We start from the raw sequence: 26,086 nt of genomic DNA on the forward strand, positions 1-26,086 counted from the left end.
TGTCAGCCTCAGCAAGTGCTAAACAGAGTTACATTTTCATGGAGCAAAGGTGCAGTGAGTTACAGCAAAGAACCAATTAGGTCAAAGGTCTGATGTGGTTAATTTCAAGGCTGTTGCTTGTTTTTTTTACATTTCAACTATGTTAACTAATGCACTCCCAGGTACACAATGGATAAGGGATATGGGCACTTGGCAGCAAGCATTGGCTCAACAATGAAACCCTTTACCAGTATTATCTATTTTAATAATTTTTCATCCCTTAAAGGACTCTGTGCTCATTAGGACTTTTAGAATGTTCTGGCTTCCCATATGCCTTTCAAGGTTGGGGAGTTGTGAACAGTCATGTGTGTTAATTGCAAGAGTATGGATAAACCTGTCAGGCAAGCTAGAAAGCCATCGGAGGGGTTTGAATTGAAACACTATCATGTCCAGGAGACTTATTAATTAGAGCCCTAAGTTGACTTTTTCCAGAGAAAGGTGGTCGGGGATAGCCCCCTGTTAATGTCAGAAGAGTTGGTGAAAGGCACAAAATAGACAGACAGACTCTGGTTTTGGGGTATATGCTCGAGCAGATCCAGGGGGTCCCTTGAGGCCTGATCTGCCTTTGCCTGTCAGGTCTCTTCCACATGACCTTTGTCATGGGTGGGATCTCCTGTGGTGGCTCCCAGCACCTTTAATGTAGATAACAGAATACTAACTTCCCAATGTATATTATAGTTTTCAAAAAATCTGCCTTGATTTACCCAGCTGGTGAGATATGACTATAGAGTAGTCACATTGGAGGGAAGGAAGAATTCCAAAGTTACACATCCAAGTAACTGCCATCTTTCAAACTATTCATTTTAGGAATAAAAATTCAGTTTGACTGTGCTGGTGTCATATCAGACATTCTTAGGACTTTTCTTGGCATTTTCCTACACCAGAAAATTAAACCATTTACTTTAGAAGCATACCTTAAGCTTGATCATAAGAAAATAATTATTCACCACCAGACTTAACTGTAAATAAATACCTTTAATGCTGAATTGACATCATGAAGCAAAATTCCAAAGAGTTAGATTCATACTGTGAGAGTTAATTTCAAAGATTATTTTAGTTGTAGCATCACAATTTCAGTAATTACCTCTAGAAACAGGTATTTGGGGCTACCGGAAAAGAAATGCCTTACTTGATTTATGCCTCATTTGGCACTAGGGAGATTTTTCAAGCTATAAGAAGCCATTGTGTGAATTATCCATTGGTGCATAACACATTGCCCCAAAACTTAGCAGCTGACAATAAACACCATCTCAGTTCCTGTGGGTCGGAAATAGAGAAGCAGGTAGGTCCAGTGGTCTGATCCAAGGTCTCTCCTGAAGTCAGATTGTCATCCTGGGCTATGTAAGACAACTGTGGCTGAAAGATCCTCCCAAGCCCACTCGTGGTCATTGGATGAATGACCTTGCAGGCTGATGGGGTGTGGGGGATGGAGACCTCCTTCCTTGGCACATGGGTGTCTCTATCGGGCAGCTCATGACTTGGTAGCTGCCTTTCCCAGAGAGTGATCAAGGAAGCGTGCATGCCTAAGATGAAAGGCACATCTTAATAACCTCATTTGGGGCTGCCATACTCCATATGTTAAGTAACTGGGTCAGGCCCACACTGGAAGGGAGAAGTACTGAGCTTCATCTCGTGAAGGGTGGGGTGTCAGAGTCTGAACATGTTTTTAAAACCACCACAGTCATTTTGCCACATGAGTGTAAGTATTTACAAGACAACATTGGTGTTTTGATGTTGCAAACATTCTTTTAAAGTTTAAGACTGCAGTCATTTTGTGGGTGTATTTCAAGGCATGATTCTCTTGGATAGCATCAGTTCCCTTTCCTCCATCACCACCACATGTATGTACACGGCATTTCAAAAATATTCAAGTAGAAAACTATAATTTGTAGAGTAGATCGTAGGTGAAAGTGGCAGTTTGGTTCGTTTAAATGTAAGATAACTCAAAAACAGTTACTGTGTTAGTTGATCCTCAACTTTTGGCTAGAATAATTTAAGCAACTTAAAGTCATTATTGGCCTTATTCAGGTTTTAGAAACATTGGGAAATATGAGAAGATAAGATACAGGCATAAATTTTTGGTTAGAGAAGATAATGTACATCCATGAGCGGTAGACGCTAAGCAAGTGTGGCTATCGAGCTTTTGAAATGTGGCTACTAAAACCGAGAAACTGAATTTACTTTCTAATTTAAAAACTGAAGCAATGTTAAATATTTTTCTGTTATAACTTTGGGGAGGACTACCTTTGAAAATCTTGTTTCCAGGTTGAAGTACACTGTAAAATACCAAATATCAAAAATCTAATACAAAAGAAATAAGGTTTAATTTACTATTTTGACTACATATTAAAATATACACTGTTATATTGGGTTAAATAAAAGTAACTTTATCTTTTTTCCTTTTTAATGTGGCCAGTAGAAAATTTTAAATTGCGTGTATTGGCTTATATCAACATTGTCAGTAGGCAAAGGACATCAGTTTATTTCAGTTCAGTTGCTCAGTCATGTCTGACTCTTCGCGACCCCATGAATCGCAGCACGCCAGACCTCCCTGTCCATCACCAACTCCCGGAGTTCACTCAAACTCAAGTTAATCGAGTCGGTGATGGCATCCAGCCATCTCATCCTCTGTCATCCCCTTCTCCTCCTGCCTCCAATCCCTCCCAGCATCAGGGTCTTTTCCAATGAGTCAACTCCTCCCATGAGGTGGCCAAAGTATTGGGAGTTTCAGCTTTAGCATCAGTCCTTCCAATGAACACCCAGGACTGATCTCCTTTAGAATGGACTGGTTGGATCTCCTTGCAGTCCAAGGGACTCTCAAGAGTCTTCAACACCACAGTTCAAAAGCATCAATTCTTCGGCGCTCAGCTTTCTTCACAGTCCCAACTCTCACATCCATTCATGACCACTGGAAAAACCATAGCCTTGACTAGACGGACCTTTGTTGGCAAAGTAGTCTCTGCTTTTGAATATGCTATCTAGGTTGGTCATAACTTTCCTTCCAAGGAGTAAGCGTCTTTTAATTTCATGGCTGCAATCACCATCTGCAGTGCTTTTGGAGCCCCCAAAAATAAAGTCAGACACTGTTTCCACTGTTTCCCCATCTACTTCCCATGAAGTGATGGGACCAGATGCCATGATCTTAGTTTTCTGAAGGTTGAGCTTTAAGCCAACCTTATCACTCTCCTCTTTCACTTTCATCAAGAGGCTCTTTAGCTCCTCTTCACTTTCTGCCATAAGGATGGTGTCATCTGCATATCTGAGGTTATTGTTATTTCTCCCGGCAATCTTGATTCCAGCTTGTGCTTCTTTCATCGCAGCATTTCTCATCATGTACTCTGCATATAAATTAAATAAGTAGGGTGACAATACCCTGTAAAGCAACTACAATTTTTTTAAAAAGGGAGCATCCTGTTAACACATATATATCTTAGTTAGCCACTTCTCTACTGATGGACTGGAGGGGTAAGCCTATCCTTTCTCCAGCGGATGTTCCCCACCCAGGAATTGAACAGGGGTCTCCTGCATTGCAGGTGGATTCTTTACCAACTTAGCTATCAGGGAAGCCTGGACGTCTTAATGACTCAGCTCTATTCTTCTGGCAGAGGATGTTGCAAATGGATAGCCTTCTCCATGTTTATTTTATTGTCAGTAGAAATGACCTCAAGTTTTGGTAGAATCTCCCATGTTACACTCCTACCAAACCAGTTTAAGAATTCAGCGTGTCACTCTGCTAAAAACATTCCTCCGGGGCAATATAATGGAAAGAATTTGAATTCTACTCCCTCGAACCAAAAGGCCTCCAGCCTCTCTGGGCCTCTTCCCCAACCCCACCCACTACCCCCTCGCCTGTAAAGTGAGATAGGACCAATCTTGCATCCCAGGGTGGTTGTGAGAATCCAGAGATTCCGTCCATGAAGGGTCAGCTCCAGAAGAAACCTGGTTGTCTTTCAGTATTAGAGTGCCCTAGGGCATTGGCCAGAAGCTCAGGCTGAACAGGCTGGAGGACACCCTACTCCCGACTTGTAAATGAGGAAACAGGCACAAAAAGCACCAGAGGTTTGACGAAAACCACATAGCGCTGGCGGCAAAGCCCGTGCTCCGGCAGTCTGAGCGGCTGCCAGCAGTCCGGATTGCAGCCCTCCGGCCTGTGCACAGCGGGAGGTCGGCTACTTAGCACCTCTCTAAGCTAGTTCGCTCCCCCAACTCCCCCACCCCCGTCCCACCGCAACACAAGTACTCAAACCCACTCCTCGCTTGCTTTGAGCTCGACCCAAGCCCCAGGGGCTGCAGGGAGAAGGAATCATTCCTGGACAACTAGAGGCAGCTGCGGGCAGCGTCAGTCTCGGCCCCAACCGGGAGTGGTAGGGCGCTGGCGCGTCTTGAGCTTTGAGGCTCCACATCCTCCCTCCCCGCTGGGCCTCAGACGGTGCGCTCTCGGAACTCGCCTTTTGCGTTGAGTGACTGTGAGTGGGACGTACATGTAGACGGTAAACAGGTTCTGTATAGCCATATCACATGTATGTGTTGCGTGGTCACGCACCCTTTTGTGAAACGTGTTCACTGTGGTGTGCGGATGTCTGGACGCACGGAGTGTGATGCTCCTCATTCCAACAGCTCCCGCACTTCCGGAAGGTACTCACAGGCCTTTGTGCTTTTGCGGGACTGTCGCAACCGCCTATCCGGAGTTTGCGCGGGAGTGACTCCGCCTTTGCTCCGCCCCCACGACTGAAACCCCGCCTTCGCCCCGCCTCCGCCACACTTTACGGCCTCGCACGCCACTTTTGCTGCAGACGCTCCTGGTGCTGCCGCTGCCCCAGACTGCTGCCGGTGAAGTGAGGTGAGGTGAGGTCAGGTGAGGTGTGGTGTGGGGCCAGTAGCGCTGGCGACAGGATAGAGGTGGAGAGCCGGGCCGGCGAGGGCCGGCGAGGGTGGTGAGTCACCTGCTGCTTTGTTTCTTAAGCTCCGGTCCCGTCTGCGCTGTCGCAGGGAGGCCGCCCCGGCCCGGCGAGCCGAACCAATGCTGGATCTGGAGGTGGTGCCCGAGCGCTCTCTGGGAAACGAGCAATGGGAATTCGCGCTTGGTGAGTGTGGGGTCTTCCCGCACGACCCTTCTCGCTGATCCTTACTTCTTTCCCTGCCCTTCCCACCTCTGGGCTCTGCCCCTTACTCCCCTGAGCCCGCGGCTCCTTGACTCTTCGGGACTCCAGTCACTAGATACCGGCCCCGACCTGACAGCCTGTCTCTCTGCCGGGCCTGACGCCCTTGCATTAGGCCTCGGCGGGGCCCCTCCCGGGGCAGTGCTACAATAATAATAACAATAACAATGGCTGACACGCCCCAAACATTTACCCAGGGCCTGACCCTGTTCCCCAGTGCATAATTATATCGGGTTGCCTCCGAGGAGGCCTGAGGGTCGCTAAGATTGTTATTTCTGTACCCGTTTTACAGACCAAAGAGCTAAGATGTGACTGACACCCTTAAATACCGCCCTAGTAGTTCATCTCCCTTTGCTTTTCTGGACCTTGTGTAGCCTCTCCGGAAGGAGAAACCTAGGCACCGTTCCCATCGTCACATACTGGGGAGCTGGTCAAGGGAACTGAGGAGAGTTTTTGTGTTTTAAAGCAACTTCTGACTAGCTTCCTTCTCGTTTTTAATGTGGTCGATGCGTGGTGTAATCCTAAACCCAGACTTTAGCGGAGAGAGTGAAAGGTTGAATGAAATAGGAGTTTGGGTAAAGTAACATTTGGTTTGTTAAAATGCAGGTTGGGCATTGTGGGATTTGGCCCATGTTTTCCCCTTTTCCTCAATGTCGCTACCTTTCTGTATACAAGTATTTGCATTCAGTAACCCCAGAGTGTGTTTACTTTTATGTTCCAGCACTGGGAAAAGGGGGTGGGGAGCCGGTGTTTGTGCTGTTTGTGCAGGCCTGAACTTTTGTCACACTAATTTGCGCTACTGGACTGAGTCAGCTGCTCCATTGGGCTATAGTTTATCCTTGAATCTGGAAGACTCCTGTCTATGGAGATAGGGTAGGTGACAAACTGCAGAACAAATTTGCTGGTAGGATTCTACTGGTGCTCAGTGTCTCTGAACTGAACAGCAAGCTGCCTCTGAGTTGTAGGAGCCAGTTTTATTGAGGATTTGCAGTCCCCTTCTCCCATAACTTGTATGAAACACTTCAGCTTCTTGTAAAGCACCAAGAACCTGATTGAGAGGCTAATGATATTATTGCCTCCAGGCCTATTTGTTTTGCTGATGCTGTTTGGCTTCTAGTTAGGAAAGAACCTCCCCTAAACACAGCTTCTCATCCCAGGACTTCACAGGGCAGAGTGAAAACTATGACTATAGGTTCAAACTGTGCTTGATGGTGTGACTAGGTTGTGTATCTACAACTATAGTCTCTGGGTCAAAAGTAGTGAGTATCATTTGAGATTTGCAAAAAATGAGGTGGGAGAGTAAGGTTGCTTCTATCAACTGTTGTTTTGATACTTTAACCCCTACTCCTAAGTTTGTCAGTTTCTAGGAATCAAAGATTTGGGTAGTTCTTTCAGGCTGTCTGAATACCAACCACAAATAGTGAAAAGAGCGTTTCTCTATGTTGGGCCTAGAACTGAACTTTGAGGGAAAGCTCATATAGGGAATAAGCCAGATGATCATCAGCCTTGATGATTCCTTTTTGGGTCTTGAAAGTCTGCACTTAGGGGGAATTCCTTGGTGATCTAGTTGTTAGGACTTGGCGTTTTCACTGCGATAGGCTGGAGTTCAGTCCCTGGTTGGGGAACTAAGAGGCTCCAAGCTGTGCAACATGGCCCAAAAAATCCACGTTTTTGTATTATGTCTGCCTGAGAGATGGTCATTTAACTTCCCTAAGCTTTTTATTAAAAAGTAATTTTCCCTCTTTCTCAGTCTTACCAGTCCTTACCACATTTAAGCTGAAATTTAGGCTGATAGGTAGGGATAGGCCTAAGAAGTGAATTTGTGCTTTAGAATTATATTCTTAGGCTAAAGTCACCACAACCCTGTGAGGTTACCTCTATTTTCCAGGTGAGGAACAGGCTCAGAAAGGTAGAAAGGATAAAAAGAAGCCTAGTAGGGATTTCTTGCTTCTCACTGCTCTGCCTTTCTGAGAATGGGCTCAACTTAGTCTCCAGGTTTCTTTTTAGCATCTGTGCAAATGCAGATTATCCAGTTCTTGCCTTCATCTGCCTGGCATCACAGTGAAGAGCTGCATCCAGCTTTTTGGCTGCCTTCCTGACCTTTGTACTGTTGGGAGATTAGGGAGCAACACAGAGATAAGAAAGCCTAGGCAGAGAGGAATCTTTTGCAGGTACCACCCTGGCTTGACCAATGGTGGAGTAAAGGCAGTGCAAACTTAAGTGTTTTCAGTGAGACTTACAGAATGTATTGGCGTGGAGACATAGCTCTAAATTTGTTTTTAAATTAATCTTAAAAAATAGATAGCTAATGAAGACCTGCTGTATAGCAGAGGAAATTCTCAATATTCTGTAATTACCTATATGAGAAAAAGAATTTTTAAAAGAATGGCTATAGATAGATATATAGAGAGATACATATATAACTGATTCACTTTGCTGTATAGCAGAAACCACAACATTTTATATCAACTATACGCCAATAATTTTTTTTTTTTAACTCATCGTGAAGATGCCCAAGCTGGGTAAATTTAAAGAGTGAGTGAAAAAATAAATAAATAAATAAAGAGTGAGTGGACAGTAGCCTTCTCTGAGATCACCTTGTTCCAGAGAGACTAGTGGCTTACTCTGTTGAAGGCTCATTCTGTGGACTCTGCTTACAGTCATTGAAAATTGAGTAAGAAGAAGTAGGCATATGCCCTGAAGAACTTAGTCTAGTGGAGGGGAAGGATTACAGAAATAGTTCATTTTATTATTTAAAAAATAGTTTATTTTATGGAAGAGACTTGACCTGACCTGAGAATTCAGAGGAGGATTCCTATCAATCTCTAGAAGCCAGGAGCCAGTACTATTCCTGGAGCCAGTGAGCACCAGGAAGGCCCTGTCAGAAGTCTGCTGCCAGATTTCTCATCTACACTTCCATAGACATATATCTTCCAGTCAGTTTCTTTTTTTTTTTAAAGTGGGAAGATAGATGGGGGTTGGGGGGGGGGTGGTGGGAGCTGCAAGTAATTTGGTATTGTAATTAGAGCATGATGTACTAGTGGGAGATCAGTTCCCCAGATTCCTTGTTTTTTAGTTACCTTCCTGGGACACTATCAGAGAGACTCTGTTCAGTGGGGGAAAGGATGTCTATTAGTAGTGTGTTGTGGGCATGGGTTTAAGAAGAAAATTTGGAGAGATGGGTAAGGAAGAGGAATCTAGAGGTTTCTGGCTTGAGTGACTGTGTAGATGTTAGAGATACTGAGATCCAGAATACAGTGGAGAGGGTAGAATGAAAAGAAAATTTAAAAGTTGCTTTTTTATCTGTCATCTTTTTATTTGCCTTTGATTTATACAGAAAACAGATTAAGATGTGAGTCAGAAACTAGGTGGTTGGGTACACGAGGGATGAGCAGAAGGGAATATTATCTGATATCGAGACCTGGGGAAGTCAGAGGAGCAGCAGGAGAGAGATACTGATGGAGACAGGATGAGAATTCTCAGAGAGGGAGGGTGGTCACAAGGGCTAGAGGATCTGGGTATTATACCTCATTGCTTTGTTTCACTCATTCAGAGGTCAGCAGATACATAGGACCACTTACTGTGGTGTTGGGCACGATAATTGAGTGCTGAGGATACAGCTGTAAGACAGAGAGCTCTATATCAGCAAGGAGACATAAAGGTGAGACTTACAGATAAATAAATGGGATGGGAGGTTTGATTAGATAAGGCAGTCAGGGAAGTGAAGTGTGAGCCAAGACCTGAAGAGTGAGAAGAGCTAGCTATGGGAAGAACATTCCAGCAGAGTCCAGAGTTAATGCAAAAGCCTAAAGTGGAAAAGAGCTTGATGTGTGCTGGGAGGCTTGGTGAGAAGTGGAAGGAATGATGGAGGTAGACAAGGTCCAAAGTATTCAGGGCTCTTGGGTGAGGGCATATTGTTTGGGTTTTATCCCCCCTGTAATGGGAAACCAATGGAGGGTTATAAGCAGGCTAATAATGAGTAAGGTGTAGGATTTGTAGAGTTTAGAAGACGGACCATATAGTCCACACCCTTTGGGTGGTTAGGTAACTCTTCAAGCTAGAACAGTTCTCTGGTTTCTTTGCCATATACACAGTTGGTTCCTTTTAGAGGCCATTTGTAGCTTTCCTTTACTAGCAGCTGTGTGACAACTGGTCATCGGTGGCTGCTTTGTCTCCTCCAGGTGGGTTACTCCTGAATGACTCAGGACCCAAGATTCCAAGGCCAGGAATTTGATGTGGTTAGGTGTGAAAGAACTCTCCCACAAGAAACTGGTTTGTGCCATGTGGTCTTCTCTTTCTCAGCACCTGAGATTATCTCTCTTGCCCACATGGTTGTTTACCATTCCCCTGGGAGAGACAGCGTAGATGCTCCTCTATTTCTGGAATGCCAACGCTGAGGAATGAATGCATCAACTTGTTCATATTCTCAACGGACATTTAAGTCTCTACTATGTTCCAGGCCTTGTGCTGGGAAGGACCTTAAGGTCTGGTTTACTCCAACTTTCTTCAAACCGTAGAATGGGCCATTGAATAAAGGGAGGATTGAATTATCGTTTAAATGTAGATGGGCCACACATTTTTTTAACCTACTACTTTCTCTGTGAGTTCTCTGCACATCTCTCCTCTAAACAGAGGTAAACTACCTTGAATGTGAGCCACTGTCCTGGCCCAAGGTCATGTGGTGGTCTCTCTTCCTTTCTCTTATTACCTAGCCCATAATCCTTCAGTCTCACTAAATAAATGTTTATTCAACAGCCACTATGTGGGTCCCCAGTGCTGGAGATCCAAAGAGTGGTGAATAACAGCGAATAACACAGACACTGTCCTTGCACTCATGAAACTTTGTTTTTGGATCGTTTCTGCGAGTTTCTTCTTGTTTGGACCATAATGCACTCTGTGAAAACATACTTTTACTGTTCCCCATGAGTCCCTGAGCTTCCCTGGTGGCTCAGACGGTAAAGAATCCACCTGCAGCGGGGGAGACCTGTGTTCGATCCCTGGGTTGGGAAGATCCCCTGGAGGAGGGCATGGCAACCCACTTCAGTATTCTTGCCTAGAGCATCCCATGGACAGAGACGCCTGGTGGGCTGTGGTCCATGGGGTCACAAAGAGTTGGACACAGCTGAGCAACTAAGTACACATGAGTCCCTGGAATCTTTGAGGTGTCATTGGAATTTCAATTTCTTAAACTGGGGCAGGGAGGCATATATACATTTGTTTATAATGGGCCATAAGTTAAAAAATCAAATGTTAAGATTTAGAGGATGTTTGTGGGTTGATAAGTGAGAATCCAGTGAAATTCTTGGTAAAATAAGGTGATTCTGGTAGACGTATGATTCCTCACTTTATAAATGAGCGCTTACAAATCATCTGCTCCTGGTGACTCAATGAGGAGACAAATATCAGAAAGGAAAAGAGGAAGGATTTGCCTAGGTTATACGTAATCATGGCAGAGTGAGAATCAGAATCTTGGTGTCCAGAGTCATGTAGTCAGTGCATTTCTTTCTTTTTGGTTCCTACTGACTTGACTTTCTCCAACCCCTTTGCCTGCTTGGGGATCAGCATAGAAGTCCCAATTTCCAGGAAGTCTTTTTATTTACTCCTTCTCCTTATACAGTCCAGTTTTTCTATTAGTGCTTGCTGTTAACTTTATTCTCTAGGTCTTACTGGTTATTGGGCTTATTAAACTTTTATTTACTCAGTATGTCAGTAGACCTTAGTGGCTCCCATTCTCACCCTTGGCTTTACTGCAAGGACTAATGCCTAGTACACTGATAGATGTTAGTAAATGGATAGCCCAAGTAACCACACAGGTGTCCTTACTTTATTTCAGGAATGCCTTTGGCTCAGGCGGTGGCCATTCTTCAGAAGCACTGTCGCATCATAAAAAATGTTCAGGTTCTCTACAGTGAACAGGTAAGTAGTAACTGATTTGTTTACTGAAATAGCATCCCTAATCAGTGACTCACCTCTGGAGGTTAATGCTCTGGGAGATACTGACAGGCAGGGATTCCTAGGTCAATGTGTTTGAATGGGAGTGTCTTCAACACTTAGTCACTTACCAAGTACATTTTCTTTGATTCTGAAACATTTGTAGTTTTGATCATCTAGTGCTGCCAGAAGTTTAGATGAGCAGTAATAATCAAACTTGCTTTTTGATTATGTTTGACTTACCTGCAGGCCCTTAAAAGGGGGATTTTTTGGTGGGAGGTCACTTCAGGGATTGTCTGGTCTTCTAGGGTACTTCCCTTCCACTTTCATGTTTAAAGTAGTCTTTTCTGCTTTGTTGATTGCTTTGGTTTGCATTCAGGATTGTTGCAGTGCAGATTTCTAGCTAGCAGAACATCCCAGACTTGAAAAGAAGCAGGTATAGTTCACCCTTTTAATAAGAATGATCTGATAATATGAAAATTGCAAAACATTGGTTTCAAATTAATGGACATGTTTTATTCTTATTTCTTTTGTCTGACATATGGTAATCTTTATTAAATGTTGTGCCAAGAACTACCCTTATAGTATAATGTACATGCCTACAAAGACCTTTTCAGTTTCTAGAAAGAGTATATTTTAGGTTAGCACTGGTGCAGAACTTTCTGAATACCAGGATTTTTTAAATTGGGTTTTATAAGTAAAGTTGCAAACGTTTTTATAGACCTTTAGAAATAGGATTCTTCTTAACTCTCTAAAAATACCACTTCTTTGGAATCCATGGTTCTTCTAGGACACAGACGTTGTGCTGCCCTACGGAGCAGCCTTTGTGGTGCTCTGTGTGTCATAAACCTTGGGGGATAGTTTTGATCCTACACAGGCTACAAGATATTCTCAGTCCTTTTCTGAGACCTTTTAAGTACCCATTTGATGATTTTAGTTCCATTTGTTTCTATTAGTTTCTGATCCTAAAGCAAATGGCAGGTTATTTTTGACGTGAAGGTGACTGAGACTTCTATGTGGCTTCCACATTTGGCTTAGTGTCAGAGTTGAGTGTGTTACCTATACCCAAACATTACATTTTACAGTATTGTGCACCTCTGACAGCCTAGTGAGGCCCATGTGAGAGGTCCTTCTGAGACAGAGGAGGCTTAATTTCCAAGCAAGTATTTGGAAATTCTTGTGCCAACCACAGGACTTGTGGGAGTGGGCAGAGGTTTGTGGAGCCACAGTGCCAAAGTGGTTTCTCTTTGAAGAAAAATGAAGAATGGTGACTTTTCCTCTTTTTTGCAATCAGATCATACCTAACCTAATCTGACTCTCAGCATTAGACCATGAGGGAATTACTCAATGACAAGTAGCAGCCATCAAAACAGGGATAATGGGTTTGCTGCTTGATTGTAGCCATTTGTACATTTAGTTCAATCAGATTTAGGCACCCAGCATTAGATACAGTTGAAAGTAGTCTTTAAACTTTTTAACCAATTTTTAAAATGAGGCTTATTTCTTATATCACTATCTTGTCTGTCATTCCAGTCTTTGGGTACAAATAGTTGTTCTGGCATTAATTAAGCTAATTTCCCCCAATGTCTTCTAAGCAGCTGGAACAACAGGGTTTTAAATCCAGACCTCGGTTCAGATCCATGCTTTCCCCATTTCTTGGTTGTACAGCTGTGACAAGTTAATAACCAGTCTGGTTCTCCAGATGGTTTCCTTATAATAGAATAATCTTTTTATGAGGATCAAGAGGAAGTGGCCTCTCAGAGCTCTGATATGGTGCTTCTTAAATGTGGATCCTTTCCTTGTTGCCCTCCTTCCCTTCTTTTCCCATTTGTCTCTTTGCTTCATCATTTGACCCCAGTAAACATTTCAGAAATATCTTGTTTCCAGCAGATCACAGCTTGGAAATTAAATGTGCATGTCAAGTAGATCCCATCTGAGAGGGAAGAGATGTTATCAAGTAACAGAGACAGCTTTATTGAACTGGAAGGACCTCCTTAAACACCACATAGCACATGTGATTTTGGTTCTGGAGATATAAAGTACTAATAAAACATTGATTGTGAGGATGATTTGCTTGCTTTTGAATACTGCTTAGTTATGTCCTAAATTGTAGCAATGCCAAGGGAAAAACGATCAGATCTTGGAAGTGTGTAAAGAAATTCAGATACTCCGAGCAAAGGTCTTTAAAGATGCTGAAATGTTGCTTCATCCTGTTTACCTCCGTGGAATAGCCCTCTTAGAAATAGAGGGAGGATAGTGACCTAGGGTGAGGTTCATTATTCCATTATCTTACTTGAGTCTTGTTGGTTTTAGAAAAACATTCATACAGACCGACTGGAAAATTACAACATTCTTTCTTCTGATGTTTGCCAGGCATGATGGAGCCACCTGGGCCTACTATCTTGTGAAGATTAGTGGGGTGGAGGGGAGTAGACAGTATAAACTAATCTCAGAAAGCTCTTTATAGAGAATTTTTCCAGTGAGGCCCACACCAGCAGGGGCACCTGGCCTTCTAGCCTATATCTCTATCTCTGACAGGCACCACCTTCAATCACTGGGCCTACCTTAAGAAGCTGTATAAAGAGAGAAACTTTTCTAAATCTTTTTGACAGCTATGTGCCAGTTTTAAGAAAGGACAGGGTTTTGAATGGTGGTGTTTTTCTTCTACTGCTGGGCAGCATGGTTCAGGGCAATAAAGAGTCTTCAGACTTTGAATTGATTGCTTTGTAGCAGAAACAGGCAGGTAGGACAGATTCTAGGAAAGAGTATTATATGCTGAGTGCTGTGCTTGGTGCTTTCTGGTCTACTGTCTCTGTCCTCATGACAACCCTGGAGGGGTAGGGATGACGGTATTCCCATGAAAAAACAGAAGTTTAGAGAAACACTTAAGGTCACCAGCTCACCAAGTCTCAGGGCCAGCTCTGTCCATTGCTCTGCTGCTGCTCCCCTCCCCCCAGGACTCAGAAGGGGCAAATAAAGAAATGACTCCTTAAATCTCAGATGGGGTTTTGCGGAAAGAGGCGCACGTGACATGGGATGGTGTGTGTTGGGCAGGGGGGGAATGAGAGTGTCATCTCATACATAATCAGATCACAAGGCACTTCTTTGTCCCAGAATATGACGCAAAAGAGTCAAAGAATAACATGTATTTCCTTTGAGTGGTACAAACAGCCTGGGAGTGAAGGGACATAAGTTCAGCTAACATGCACTGACCATTACTTGCTGAATTTGGATCCTTTTATAAGGCTTGTATTTCTCATCAATTACTCTGTAGTTTTGACAGCAGTAAATAAACCCATGCTAAAAATATAGACCCTGGACCTGTGAAAGAAAATGGCCTATATGCCCACATAATTTTGACTTTTCTCCCAGGTAATAACTCAAAGCCTGGAAAAGAGGCTCTTTTCAACCAATATTATGAAGCAACAGCTGCAGACTGGAAGTAGAGGACACTGAATTCACAAACCAACCTGTCAGCTGTCTACACTTAGATACTCCCTGTGCACTGCATTTATGTTGTAAGGTTTCAAATTCACCTGGTGCTGATGAGTATACTTAGTTGTTCAGAGTGTGTATTTATTTATTAGTTGTTCAGAGTGTATATTTATTTATTATTTTGTTTTTTGTAGTCTCCTCTAAGCCATGACCTCATCCTTAACCTGACTCAGGACGGGATCAAACTACTGTTTGATGCTTTCAATCAGAGACTTAAGGTAACTATAAATAACAACTGAAGTTTCATGTCAGGCTGATTAATGTGTGCAGTTGTGGAATGTTTCTGAAACTCCTGAGTGGGAGTAAGCTTGTGGTTCAGAGACAGCCACAATATAGGAGACTGAAGCTGTGCCTGTCCTCCTAAAGAGAGAAGCTGGGGGTAGATTGGGATGGTTGGAAAAAGGCTGGGAGGAACTTCAGTTCTGGGCTCAGAGGTGAAGGGGAAAGAGTGTTGAAGATACAAAGAACATGCTGTAGGGAGCAGGCTTTTCTGTGTTGAATAGAAAAATGAGAGGAGGCAAATATTTGACATAGATTATCCTGAGTCTTTAAAATGGGGCCTAACTGCAGAATAGAACTGGAAGACTTTAGTCAGATTTTTGTATCTTATTGTTTTACTTCATTCTTGGGTCAAACAATTAAGACTTGGAAGATGAAAAATGGAACCATTCTTCCTAAAATACTGAGGGCTTGGATTTTAACACCACCAGCACTGAGTTGATTCTTAAATCCCTTTAAAGAAATCTAAACAAACAACTTGCTGGTACATCTTAATTGGCATTCAAGTACAGTTTACTAGCACCTATTTCAGACCAGGATGTTTTTAATGTACTATTTACAAATGCCTGGACATGATAGGTTAGTCACATGACATCCGACTCATGCCTCAGAGTCACAAGGTTGAATGTGGCTCTGGGCAGTGGCATGCCAGAGCTGTCGTCCTGCTTAGCTTATGGAGCTGCCTTTCTAGAAGGCTTGGGTACTTCCTACTTCTCACCATCTCATCTCAAGTGAGCTGCTGAGTTCAGAGAGCACGTGGAAAAATAACCTGTATATGGAATAAGAATTCTTCGTTTATGCTGCCTTTTCAAAAAGGAGAGTTTGATGTGAACACTCTTATCCCCACAGCACTCTTGCCTCTCTTTATAGGCTCAGTCAACCTGGCCTACTGACCAGAAGCCCCACACTGAGAAAGGGTAGAAGCTGGTCTTCAATGTGGCTTCATCACAGATTGGAGGAAATTAATCTGGAAGCACCTCTACAAAGAACCATTTGTCTTTAACTTGGTAAATCCACTGTAGGAAACTTAACCCAAAAAGATTAATGGGAAGGTAATATTGCCAGGTATTTATAGCAGGGCTTTTCATAGTAATGAAAAGCCAGAAGTAATCTAAATGGGCCTAAATCAAATCCCTTATGATTACACAGTGGAAGTGAGAAATAGATTTAAGGGACTAGATCTGATAGATAGAGTACCTGATGAACTATGGACAGAGGTTCATGACATTGTACAGGAGACAGGGATCAAGACCATCCCCATGGAAAAGAAATGCAAAAAAGCAAAATGGCTGTCTGAGGAGGCCTTACAAATACCTGTGAAAAGAAGGGAAGCAAAAAGCAAGGGAGAAAAGGAAAGATATAAGCATCTGAATGCAGAGTTCCAAAGAATAGCAAGGAGTGATAAGAAAGCCTTCCTTAGTGATCAATGCAAAGAAATTGAGGGAAACAACAGAATGGGAAAGACTAGAGATCTCTTCAAGAAAATTAGAGATACCAAGGGAACATTTCATGCAAAAATGGGCTCGATAAAGGACAGAGATGGTAGGGACCTAACAGAAGCAGAAGATATTAAGAAGAGGTGGCAAGAATACACAGAAGAACTGTACAAAATAGAGCTTCGTGACCCAGATAATCACGATAGTGTGATCACTTACATAGAGCCAGACATCCTGGAATGTGAAGTCAAGTGGGCCTTAGAAAGCATCACTACAGACAAAGCTAGGGGAGGTGATAGAATTCAAGTTGAGCTATTTCAAATCCTGGAAGATGATACTGTGAAAGTGCTGCACTCAATATGCCAGCAAATTTGGAAAACTCAGCAGTGGCCACAGGACTGGAAAAGGTCAGTTTTCATTCCCATCCCAAAGAAAGGCAATGCCAAAGAATGCTCAAACTACTGCACAATTGCACTCATCTCACATGCTAGTAAAGTAATGCTCAAAATTCTCCAAGCCAGGCTTCAGTAATACGTGAACCGTGAACTTCCAGATGTTCAAGCTGGATTTAGAAAAGGCAGAGGAACCAGAGATCAAATTGCCAACATCCGCTGGATCGTGGAAAAAGCAAGAGAGTTCCAGAAAAACATCTATTTCTGCTTTACTGACTATGCCAAAGCCTTTGACTGTGTGGATCACAATAAACTGTGGAAAATTCTGAAAGCGATGGGAATACCGGAACACCTGCCCTGTCTCTTGAGAAACCTGTATGCAGGTCGGGAAGCAACAGTTAGAACTGGACATGGAACAACAGACTGGTTCCAAATAGGAAAAGGAGTACGTCAAGGCTGTATATTGTCACCCTGCTTATTTAACTTCTATGCAGAGTACATCATGAGAAACGCTGGGCTGGAGGAAGCACAAGCTGGAATCAAGATTGCCGGCAGAAATATCAATAACCTCAGATATGCAGATGACACCACCCTTACGGCAGAAAGTAAAGAGGAACTAAAGAGCCTCTTGATGAAAATGAGAGAGGAGAGTGAAAAGGTTGGCTTTAAGCTCAACATTCAGAAAACTAAGATCATGGCATCTGGTCCATCACTTCATGGGAAGTAGATGGGGAAACAGTGGAAGCAGTGTCAGACTTTATTTTTGGGGGCTCCAAAATCACTGCAGATGGTGATTGCAGCCATGAAATTAAAAGACGCTTACTCCTTGGAAGGAAAGTTATGACCAACCTACATAGCATATTCAAAAGCAGAGACATTACTTTGCCAACAAAGGTCCGTCTAGTCAAGGCTATGGTTTTTCCAGTGGTCCTGTATGGATGTGAGAGTTGGACTGTGAAGAAGGCTGAGCGCCGAAGAATTGATGCTTTTGAACTGTGGTGTTGGAGAAGACTCTTGAGAGTCCCTTGGACTGCAAGGAGATCCAACCAGTCCATTCTAAAGGATATCAGTCCTGGGTGTTCATTGGAAGGACTGATGCTAAAGCTGAAACTCCAATACTTTGGCCACCTCATGCGAAGAGTTGCCTCTTTGGAAAAGACTGATGCTGGGAGGGATCGGGGGCAGGAGGTGAAGGGGACGACAGAGGATGAGATGGCTGGATGTCATCAGTGACTCAATGGACATGAGTTTGGGTGAACTCCGGGAGTTGGTGATGAACAGGGAGGCCTGGCATGCTGCGATTCATGGGGTCGCAAAGAGTCGGACACGACTGAGCGACTGAACTGAACTGAATCTAAATGGGCAACAGCGGAGGGTAGATAGGCAGCCTATGGCAGAATTTCAGCATGGTGAGGAAAATATATTTAGTGAGCACTTAGTACCTGTTCCCCTGGAGAAGGAAATGGCAACCTACTCCAGTACTCTTGCCTGGAGAATCCCATGGAGGGAGGAGCCAGGTAGGCTACAGTCCATGGGGTTACAAAGAGTTGGACACGACTGAGCAACTTCACTTTAGTACCTGTTAGTCACGTGGCTGAGTGCTTCCCATGCATTTCCTAATTTAATCCTAACAAGCCCATGAGTGGTATGGCTTACTTGTGAGACAACAGAGGGACAGAAGATAAGCAGTCTACCTGACACCAGGCTTTTAACTCTGTATTACTAGAGCATAACGACTGGCTGCTGGGAATAGAAATGGCTTAGGTTCTGTTGATGAATGTGGGAAATAAATGGGATAAAAGTGTGTGAGCATACTATGCAGAAATGCAAGGAATTCAAAGTACCCTTGAGTGGGAAAAGAGATAAGAGTAGAACCATCTCTCTGCCTTCTGTGAGTCCCTGTGAAGGGAGGGCTGGGGCCCTGCCTGAGAGTATGGAAACTGAGGAAGCAATCCCTCAGGTACCAAGTCTGACCTGACCAGTCTGCCTGCCCCACCATACAAGGGCTTCAGAAGTCGCCTCTCCGCACTGCTGTCCCTGCAGTTCCCCTATCCTCTCACTCCCTGACTGTGAGAGAGCCCTGTGGAATGAAGCTTCACAAGTCACAATTTGTACAGCCACCTGTCTTTTCCTTTCCTATCTTGTCTGCTGCCATAACTTCTCTGGAGAAATCAAGGTCTTTTCCAGCCCAGAGGGTAGAAAACCATGGCTTTCAGATTTCCCTAGCTATCTGTCCCTATGGTTCAGCAAGCATCTATAGGCGAAAATCTGCTTGTTGATTCTGGCAAGGGACCCAGAGTGCTGACCATCTTGGAGTCCTTCATGTCACTCGTGCCATAGTGTCACAGGAAGAATATTCTGGAGGCCCACCGGCTGAGTGATGGGCAGCCCTTGGGAGACCAATTGGTCAGCCATAGTGGTAGCAGTCAGAGGGGCAGAGTGCTACTCCTGCTGCACGAGCAGAGGTTCTGGCTGAGGGTCGGAGGCCTCTGGCAGCCTGGGACCCTGACCTCAGTAAAATGGCATACCCATTTAGCATAATATACTGCCATGCCCCAGCTTTCTGAAGATATTGTCATGAATCACAACTATTCCTCTACCCTTGCATGACCTCCCTCAGCACCTCTTTGCATGTTTTTGAGCTTCATATTACCGTTAGCTAGCTTCATCCCAGGCAGACTCCCTGACATGTGTTGTGTACCCTTTGGTGCAAACTAATGAGCCAGACCTCAAAGAGCCTAACTCGGTGGGACCAGTGAACGGCATATACTGGTAGCATAGGAAAGGGTAGATGGAAATGCTCCAACAGCCCAGCAGAGATGGTGATTCTTAGCAGCATGTAGGATCAGAATAGCTGCACCTTATAGTTAAGAAGAGCCCAGCTCGTAGTTTTCCAAGTTGGGGACAGGTCTGACCACAAGTGAACTGCCTGTTATGTCTCTGTTCCTGTGACAGTGCCAGGTGCCCCGTCACCCAGTGTCCACAGTCCTTCCCAGAATGAAGCCCTGGTTGTCAGGGCAAACAGAGTGAACCAGCTCTGCTTGTGCTTCTGCGGTGGGAGCCAAATCTCCCAGCTGGGGAAAGCAGATGGTTCGCCTATCCTCAGTCAGCTATGCTACTGGCTAGACATCTAGCCTTTGATGCCATGGACATCAAAGACTTCAGATGGGGATTACTTGGCATCACTAGTGGCTGGATGTTCAATGCCTTTTCCTTTGTCTCCTCCCTGAGTTCTTGGCATTTCATCAGCTGAACCCTTAGAAACTTCACAAGGGTCCTGAGGTTCTCCAGGTTGGACCAGATGCTCTTCATTAGGGATATAGCAATATTGTCACAGTGGACCTAGGCTAATAAAATGACTTGTTTTCTAATAAGATAGACCACCTCCCTCCACCCCCTCACCCCCGGTCTTTTTTTTTTGGTAAACCACAATATTTTGAAACTGTTTTTGAAAGTGACTTGATTTGGGTTTTTATAATACAACAAAGTATAGCATGAAAGAAAAGGGGCTCAATATTCCCCTTACAGGTTACAACTGTCACAAGCTGCTTGAATTTGTTTTTGTGGAGGGTTTTACTGTCCTGTCGCGTGGTATGTGCAGTCTTATGTATGACCCAGCTGTAGACTAGATACAAAAACTTGACCCAGAGTGTCCACGGACATCTGTTGAACCATCCTCTAGAGAGAGGGGGAAGATGAGTTTATGCCGTGTGTGGTATGGGTTTTTCTTCCAGATTTAAAAATAAAGACAGACAAAATGTGTAGTGCTTCAGGACAGTTTCAGCTAGTGATTATTTTTTTCCTCACTGCTCTATAAATGTCTTTTCTAATTAACCTTTTTCAACTGCAGAGTTCTAATAGATCTTAAACATTTGTTTTTTGTTTTTAGGTGATTGAAGTATATGACTTGACTAAAGTAAAGTTAAAATACTGGTAAGTTTTCTCCTGGTTTGTGTCCTAGGCTTGGCACACATGGGCTCATTTCTATCCTCAACAGTTCTGGGATTACAGCCGGTTGCCATGATTGCCTCAGGCAGCCTCCAAGTCCACTCCGTTTCCTGGGGAAGAGAAGGAAAGCTTATTCAGAACACACTGTGTATGAAGCACTTTCCATTTGGGTCAGTTTCCTTAGTCCCGCCACAAAGCCGGACCTTAGTCTGTGACTGTCCCCAGGGTCATAGCTGCCGTTCCCTGCACAGCTTCTTTTGGCACCTTTTTACCTTTTCGTGACCAACAAAGGTGGGACCAACCAGATATAGCTGCCTCTGAGGCCTATGCTAGAGAATGCTGAAAGGATCACTATTTGTAAGGGGAGCGAGGTAGGGGGGCAAAATCTGCTTTTTAGAATGAAAATGGGAATAGCCTCTATGGTGCACAAATATTTCAGCCCCCATATGGTAAGTTGCTGTGCTGGCATCTAGAATATTCTGTTCAGTAAGCTTCGTTAACAAGCTTCCTTTTTTGAGGATATCAAAGGGATCAGTTCCTGGATTGTTTCAAGCAATATCTGCCGATAGAGAAGTGGATAAACCAGATGCATAATAGCACTGACCCCTACAAATTCTGGTTATCTCTTAGTCTTGATGGGGCGTTCCGTACCTCAAGGTCTGGCTTCTCTTTACCTTCTTAAGAGTCACTGGTGGGTAAGCGAGGGGTCAAGAGTCAGGCTGCCCTGGGTTTGAGTTATGACTTCATTTTATTACTCTGCAAAATTAGGCAAGTCACTTAACCTCTTTGAGCTTGTTTTTTCATCAGAGAAGTGAAAGCATACATCTGGCTGCTGAGTTAGGAAAACTAAATGAGATAATGCTGATAAAGCATATAGCGCAGTGCCTGGTTAAAAACAGAGGTGCTCTAGATGCTAACTGTTATATACAGACTAGATAAACAGCAAGGTCCTACTGTGTAGCATGGGAAACTATTTTCAATATCCTGTAATAAACCATAATGGAAAGAATGTGAAAAAGAATATATATATATATAATTAAATCACTTTGCTGTATTGCAGAAATTAACACAATATTGTAAATTAACTATACTTAATAACATGTTTAAAATGAAGAGGTGTTCCATAAGTGATACTCATTTTTTTAAAAAATATTCTTAACCTTTAAGCATTCTCCTTAAAGTTAGAAATGACTTATCTTCGTGCTCATCATCTGAAATCATATGCTCCTCTTTGCTCCCAAGCCCACCCCCTCCCAGCTATTTTTCCTTTACTTGGGATCATTCCTCCCCATCCACTTACCCATTCACCCAGCTGATGAGTGCTGGTTCTTCTGCTTCTTAGGAAAACAAGCTGCCTTGCTTGGCTGTATCCTACATTTAAAATGTTCATCCCCCTTTTAAGAAAGTTCCTTTTCAAGACAAACTACTCATAGGCATTCTGAGAAAACACATTAACAATGTCTATTTCTATGACTATTTCTTATCCAAGTCCAAATGCCATGGGGCTAAGGCTGGATTTACTTCCTTCTGAACTGGGTCTGGTCACCATAGATGTCTTGGGAGGTCCTAGAGGGCTAATCCTCTGTATCAGCCTCAGGAGAATTGACTATTTCTGACCTCATTAATTGTCTCTTATTTAAAAGTTCTATAGTTAAACCTTTATTTTTATATAATTATAAACTCAACTCCCATGTATTTTAAGAGTAACTCTTCCAGCCACCATCTCTAATAACCTGTGAGTGCATCCTACAAGCCTGGTATTAAAAAGCATCTTTGTTTTTCAGTGGCGTGCATTTCAATTCTCAAGCCATAGCTCCCACCATTGAGCAGATTGACCAGTCTTTTGGTGCAACCCATCCTGGAGGTAAGCCCAGTCCATCTGATTCCTCTGGTCATCTGTGGCAGCCAATAGTAATAAATCTGGCAAGTGGTGCCATGCCAGCCCCAACCTCAAAGCTCCTATCAGATTTGGGGGCCGGTACTTGGGTGTGAAGGAAAGCTCTCTCCCATGGTTTTCAGCCAAGTAAGTCAGTTCAGAAATGAGACACAATGAAAGTGTTGCCAGTCACCACCAGTCATTATTCCCTGTCAGGCTGGTTTGTGTTCACAGCTTCGGATGCCATTCAACCTTGTCATTTTCTTCTCCCCACTTCCACAGTGTACAACTCTGCTGAGCAGCTCTTCCACCTCAACTTCAGAGGATTGTCTTTCTCTTTTCAGCTAGATTCCTGGACCGAGGCTCCCAAGTACGAGGTTAGCCTTTTTCTTTCCCTTATCTTTATTGCCCAGTGCCCCGGTGATAGGGGGCAGAAGACAGTACCATTGGAGGAGGCTGGATAGGTACCCTTCCTTTGGTTCCCTTAATCTCTGAGGTCTTCAGAGGCCACTTGGGGGTACAGTGGGTGAAGTTGACAGAACAAAGCCCAGGCTGGCATTCCCAGGAGGAGGGCGCTTCCAACTGAAGTGAGGTCGAGCTCGCTCTTCAGAGGGAAATCTATGTCATGTGCTTTAAAACTCCAAATCACCACAGTTTTTCTCAGTGGCCTAGAATTTGAGAGAATTCATCCTTCGACAATGGCATCCTTAGTGTTATGAAATGATAGTTTTTTGTAAGTTTTATATTTTATTAAAGAAGGCATTTCTACATTTTCTCCCTGATGAAGGAAAGGAAAACTAAGTAAAATTAAAGGTGAACTTGCATGGTTTAGTGAATTTTTTGACTTGGAGACAGATCAGACTGTGCTTTGACCTGGCCAGTTCTTTTTTTTTAATACCTTGATAAATAAAATGAGCAAATTTCAAAGTTTCTCAGAAACCATTCCACACTGCAGATAACAATACCCAGTGAGAAAATGGATACAGAAAATGCGTACCAAATAAGGAAGTACCAGTAGTACAGTTGTGTCTGAAACTGAGATATTCCTCTTCTAAATTCCCTACTTTGGTGACTAGCCAGTTCTCGAAGACCATGAGTATTGGGAAAATGCCAGGGCCTGCAGTGTGCTTTTAGTAAAACATTTATCCTGTGTTTGCAGCCCAATTTTGCCCATGGTCTGGCTTCTCTTCAGATACCCCACGGAGCAACTGTGAAACGAATGTATATCTACAGTGGGAACAGCCTACAGGATACCAAGTATGTGTGGGGGAGCACAGGCTTCATGCTAAGGCCATGGGCTCCCTGGGAGGGAGGACAAAGTCTCTGCTCATTCTGTGCCTTCCCCCAGGGCGCCCGTGATGCCCCTGAGCTGTTTCCTGGGCAACGTGTATGCTGAGAGTGTGGATGTTCTCCGGGATGGAACTGGACCCTCAGGTTTACGACTCCGCCTCCTTGCCGCAGGTCAGTTCCTGGCTTTGGGGTGGTGGGTTCTCCATTATAGCCTTGTCGAGATGGTCTAAAATCCCACGTCCTTAGGGATAGTTGGTAGAAGACAAATGGTGCTGACGTTTATGGTTAGAAGTTTTAGTTTGTTTGTGAAGGAATAAGACATAGTTTTATTTTGAGCAGGTCTTATAAATGACAGTAAAACTGCTTCCCTTGACATGTACATCAGTCTCTGTGTACTTAGTTTTGCAGTGGTGCCCGGGTCCTAGAGGTGTATCTTACAGGCTCAGTGTTGCGTGTTCTCTCATTTTCCACCGTTTGTGCTCATTTCACAGAGTAGACTGGCAAGAGGAACTTGTTGAATTGTGATTTGGCCATACCCTGCTCAGTTTTGCTGATAGCAAACAAAAAGAATTGCTGCCTTCAGTAGCCAGTCTCTCTAGGATCCACACCTCATCCTGTGATTTTCTTGTGTGGACAGTCTCAGCTCCTTCGAACTTTGGATTATGCTTAGGGATACAAAGATCATCCAGTGTGGAGTTTGCCTCTGTAAAGATGACCTGGGGACTGTGAGCTCCATGAAGGAGCCTATGCCTTCATGGAGCTCATAGTCTAGCCAGCCTTTGTTTATAAGCTGGGGTCTTCCCTCAGTGTCTGGGGCATCAGTTCTCAACTGCTAATAATCTAGCAAGTAAATTGTAAACTCACTCCCCTGAACAATTAGACAGTTCAAAGACTCCAGGTTATAAATTTCTTAAAATGTGGTTTTCTAGCCATGGCAGAACACCAGCTACTTAAAGGAGCATTGTGCTTATACTGTAGTTTTTTAAAGAATTGAGATGTGGCATCTCAAAAAAGAAGTTGAGGTCGTCTCAGGAGGATTGCTGCTTGAAGCAGTGGGGTAATCAAGGGTGGTGTAAGTATACCAGGTGACAGCAAGAGGAGCCTGTTGAGAGTAGGGGGTCTCAGCCAGTTCTGACCACCACCCTGACAGGACAGTCCCAGCAGTCACATCACACTGCCTACAAGATCAGTGGGGGAAACACCTTAAGTCAAGACCTCACTAAGTTATTATCCCACCCAGTACTCACTAAGAGTTCCTGTGGAGAGTGACTACAGTGATGCCATTCAACTGTCTTGATCCCCACAGTAATGATTCCCTCACTCAAAGGAATCAGAAACTAAAATAGTCTCCCTGAGAAACTAAGGGTACCTTTACTTGAGGAGACTTCAGATAGAGTGAGACAAGAAAGTGAGACAAGAAGGGTGCCTCCCGTACCGCCCTGTGTGGACATTCACAAGGATCTGGTACTTGCAGACTTTGGGCACCCAGTCTAGTTTGACAGGACTTTCAGTGGTTTCCATAGGTCACCCATGCTTACCTAAGTGCAGGATTTATCAGTTCAGTTCAGTTCACTCCCTCAGTCATGCCCAACTCTTTGTGACCCCATGAACCGCAGCATGCCAGGCCTCCCTGTCCATCACCAACTCCTGGAGTTCACCCAAACCCATGTCCATTGAGTCAGTGATACCATCCAACCGTCTCATCCTCTGTCGTCCCCTTCATCTCCTGCCCTCAATCTTTCCCAGCATCAGGGTCTTTTCAAATGAGTCAGTTCTTCACATCAGGTGGCCAAAGTATTGGAGTTTCAGCTTCAGCATCAGTCCTTCCAAGGAATATTCAGGACTGATCTCCTTTAGGATGGACTGTTCTCCTTGCAGTCCAAGGGACTCTCAAGAGTCTTCTCCAACACCACAGTTCAAAAGCATCAATTCTTCAGTGCTCAGCTTTCTTCACAGTCCAACTCTCACATCCATACATGACCACTGGAAAAACCATAGCCTTGACTAGATGGACCTTCGTTGACAAAGTAATGTTTCTGCTTTTCAATATGCTGTCTAGGTTGGTCATAACTTTCCTTCCAAGGAGTAAGCGTCTTTTAATTTCATGGCTTCAATCACCATCTGCAGTGATTTTGGAGCCCCAAAAAATAAAGTTTGACACTGTTTCCACTGTTTCCCCATCTACTTCCCATGAAGTGATGGCTCCGGATGCCATGATCTTAGTTTTCCGAATGTTGAGCT

The 26,086-nt window shown here is 43.9% G+C and overlaps 1 protein-coding gene across 4 annotated transcripts in view; it reads left to right on the forward strand.

The window, feature by feature from the left end:
* Nucleotides 1-4,782: 4,782 nt before the first annotated feature.
* PHAF1 (phagophore assembly factor 1) overlaps nucleotides 4,783-26,086 on the forward strand; it is a 29,494-nt gene continuing 8,190 nt past the window's right edge. Inside the window, exons 1-9 of one of the 4 annotated variants that reach the window (XM_019979375.2) lie at nucleotides 4,783-4,879; nucleotides 5,003-5,123; nucleotides 11,032-11,114; nucleotides 14,759-14,842; nucleotides 20,621-20,664; nucleotides 22,464-22,543; nucleotides 22,838-22,932; nucleotides 23,715-23,812; nucleotides 23,904-24,016. In XM_019979375.2, coding sequence (XP_019834934.1) covers nucleotides 5,060-5,123; nucleotides 11,032-11,114; nucleotides 14,759-14,842; nucleotides 20,621-20,664; nucleotides 22,464-22,543; nucleotides 22,838-22,932; nucleotides 23,715-23,812; nucleotides 23,904-24,016 — 661 coding nt within the window. In that variant the 5' untranslated portion in view covers nucleotides 4,783-4,879; nucleotides 5,003-5,059. The other 3 variants (XM_070770747.1, XM_070770748.1, XM_070770746.1) reach the window with 3 other exon arrangements.

The sequence above is a fragment of the Bos indicus genome, chromosome 18 (genome assembly GCF_029378745.1).
Source record: "Bos indicus isolate NIAB-ARS_2022 breed Sahiwal x Tharparkar chromosome 18, NIAB-ARS_B.indTharparkar_mat_pri_1.0, whole genome shotgun sequence".
NCBI lineage: Eukaryota > Metazoa > Chordata > Mammalia > Artiodactyla > Bovidae > Bos > Bos indicus.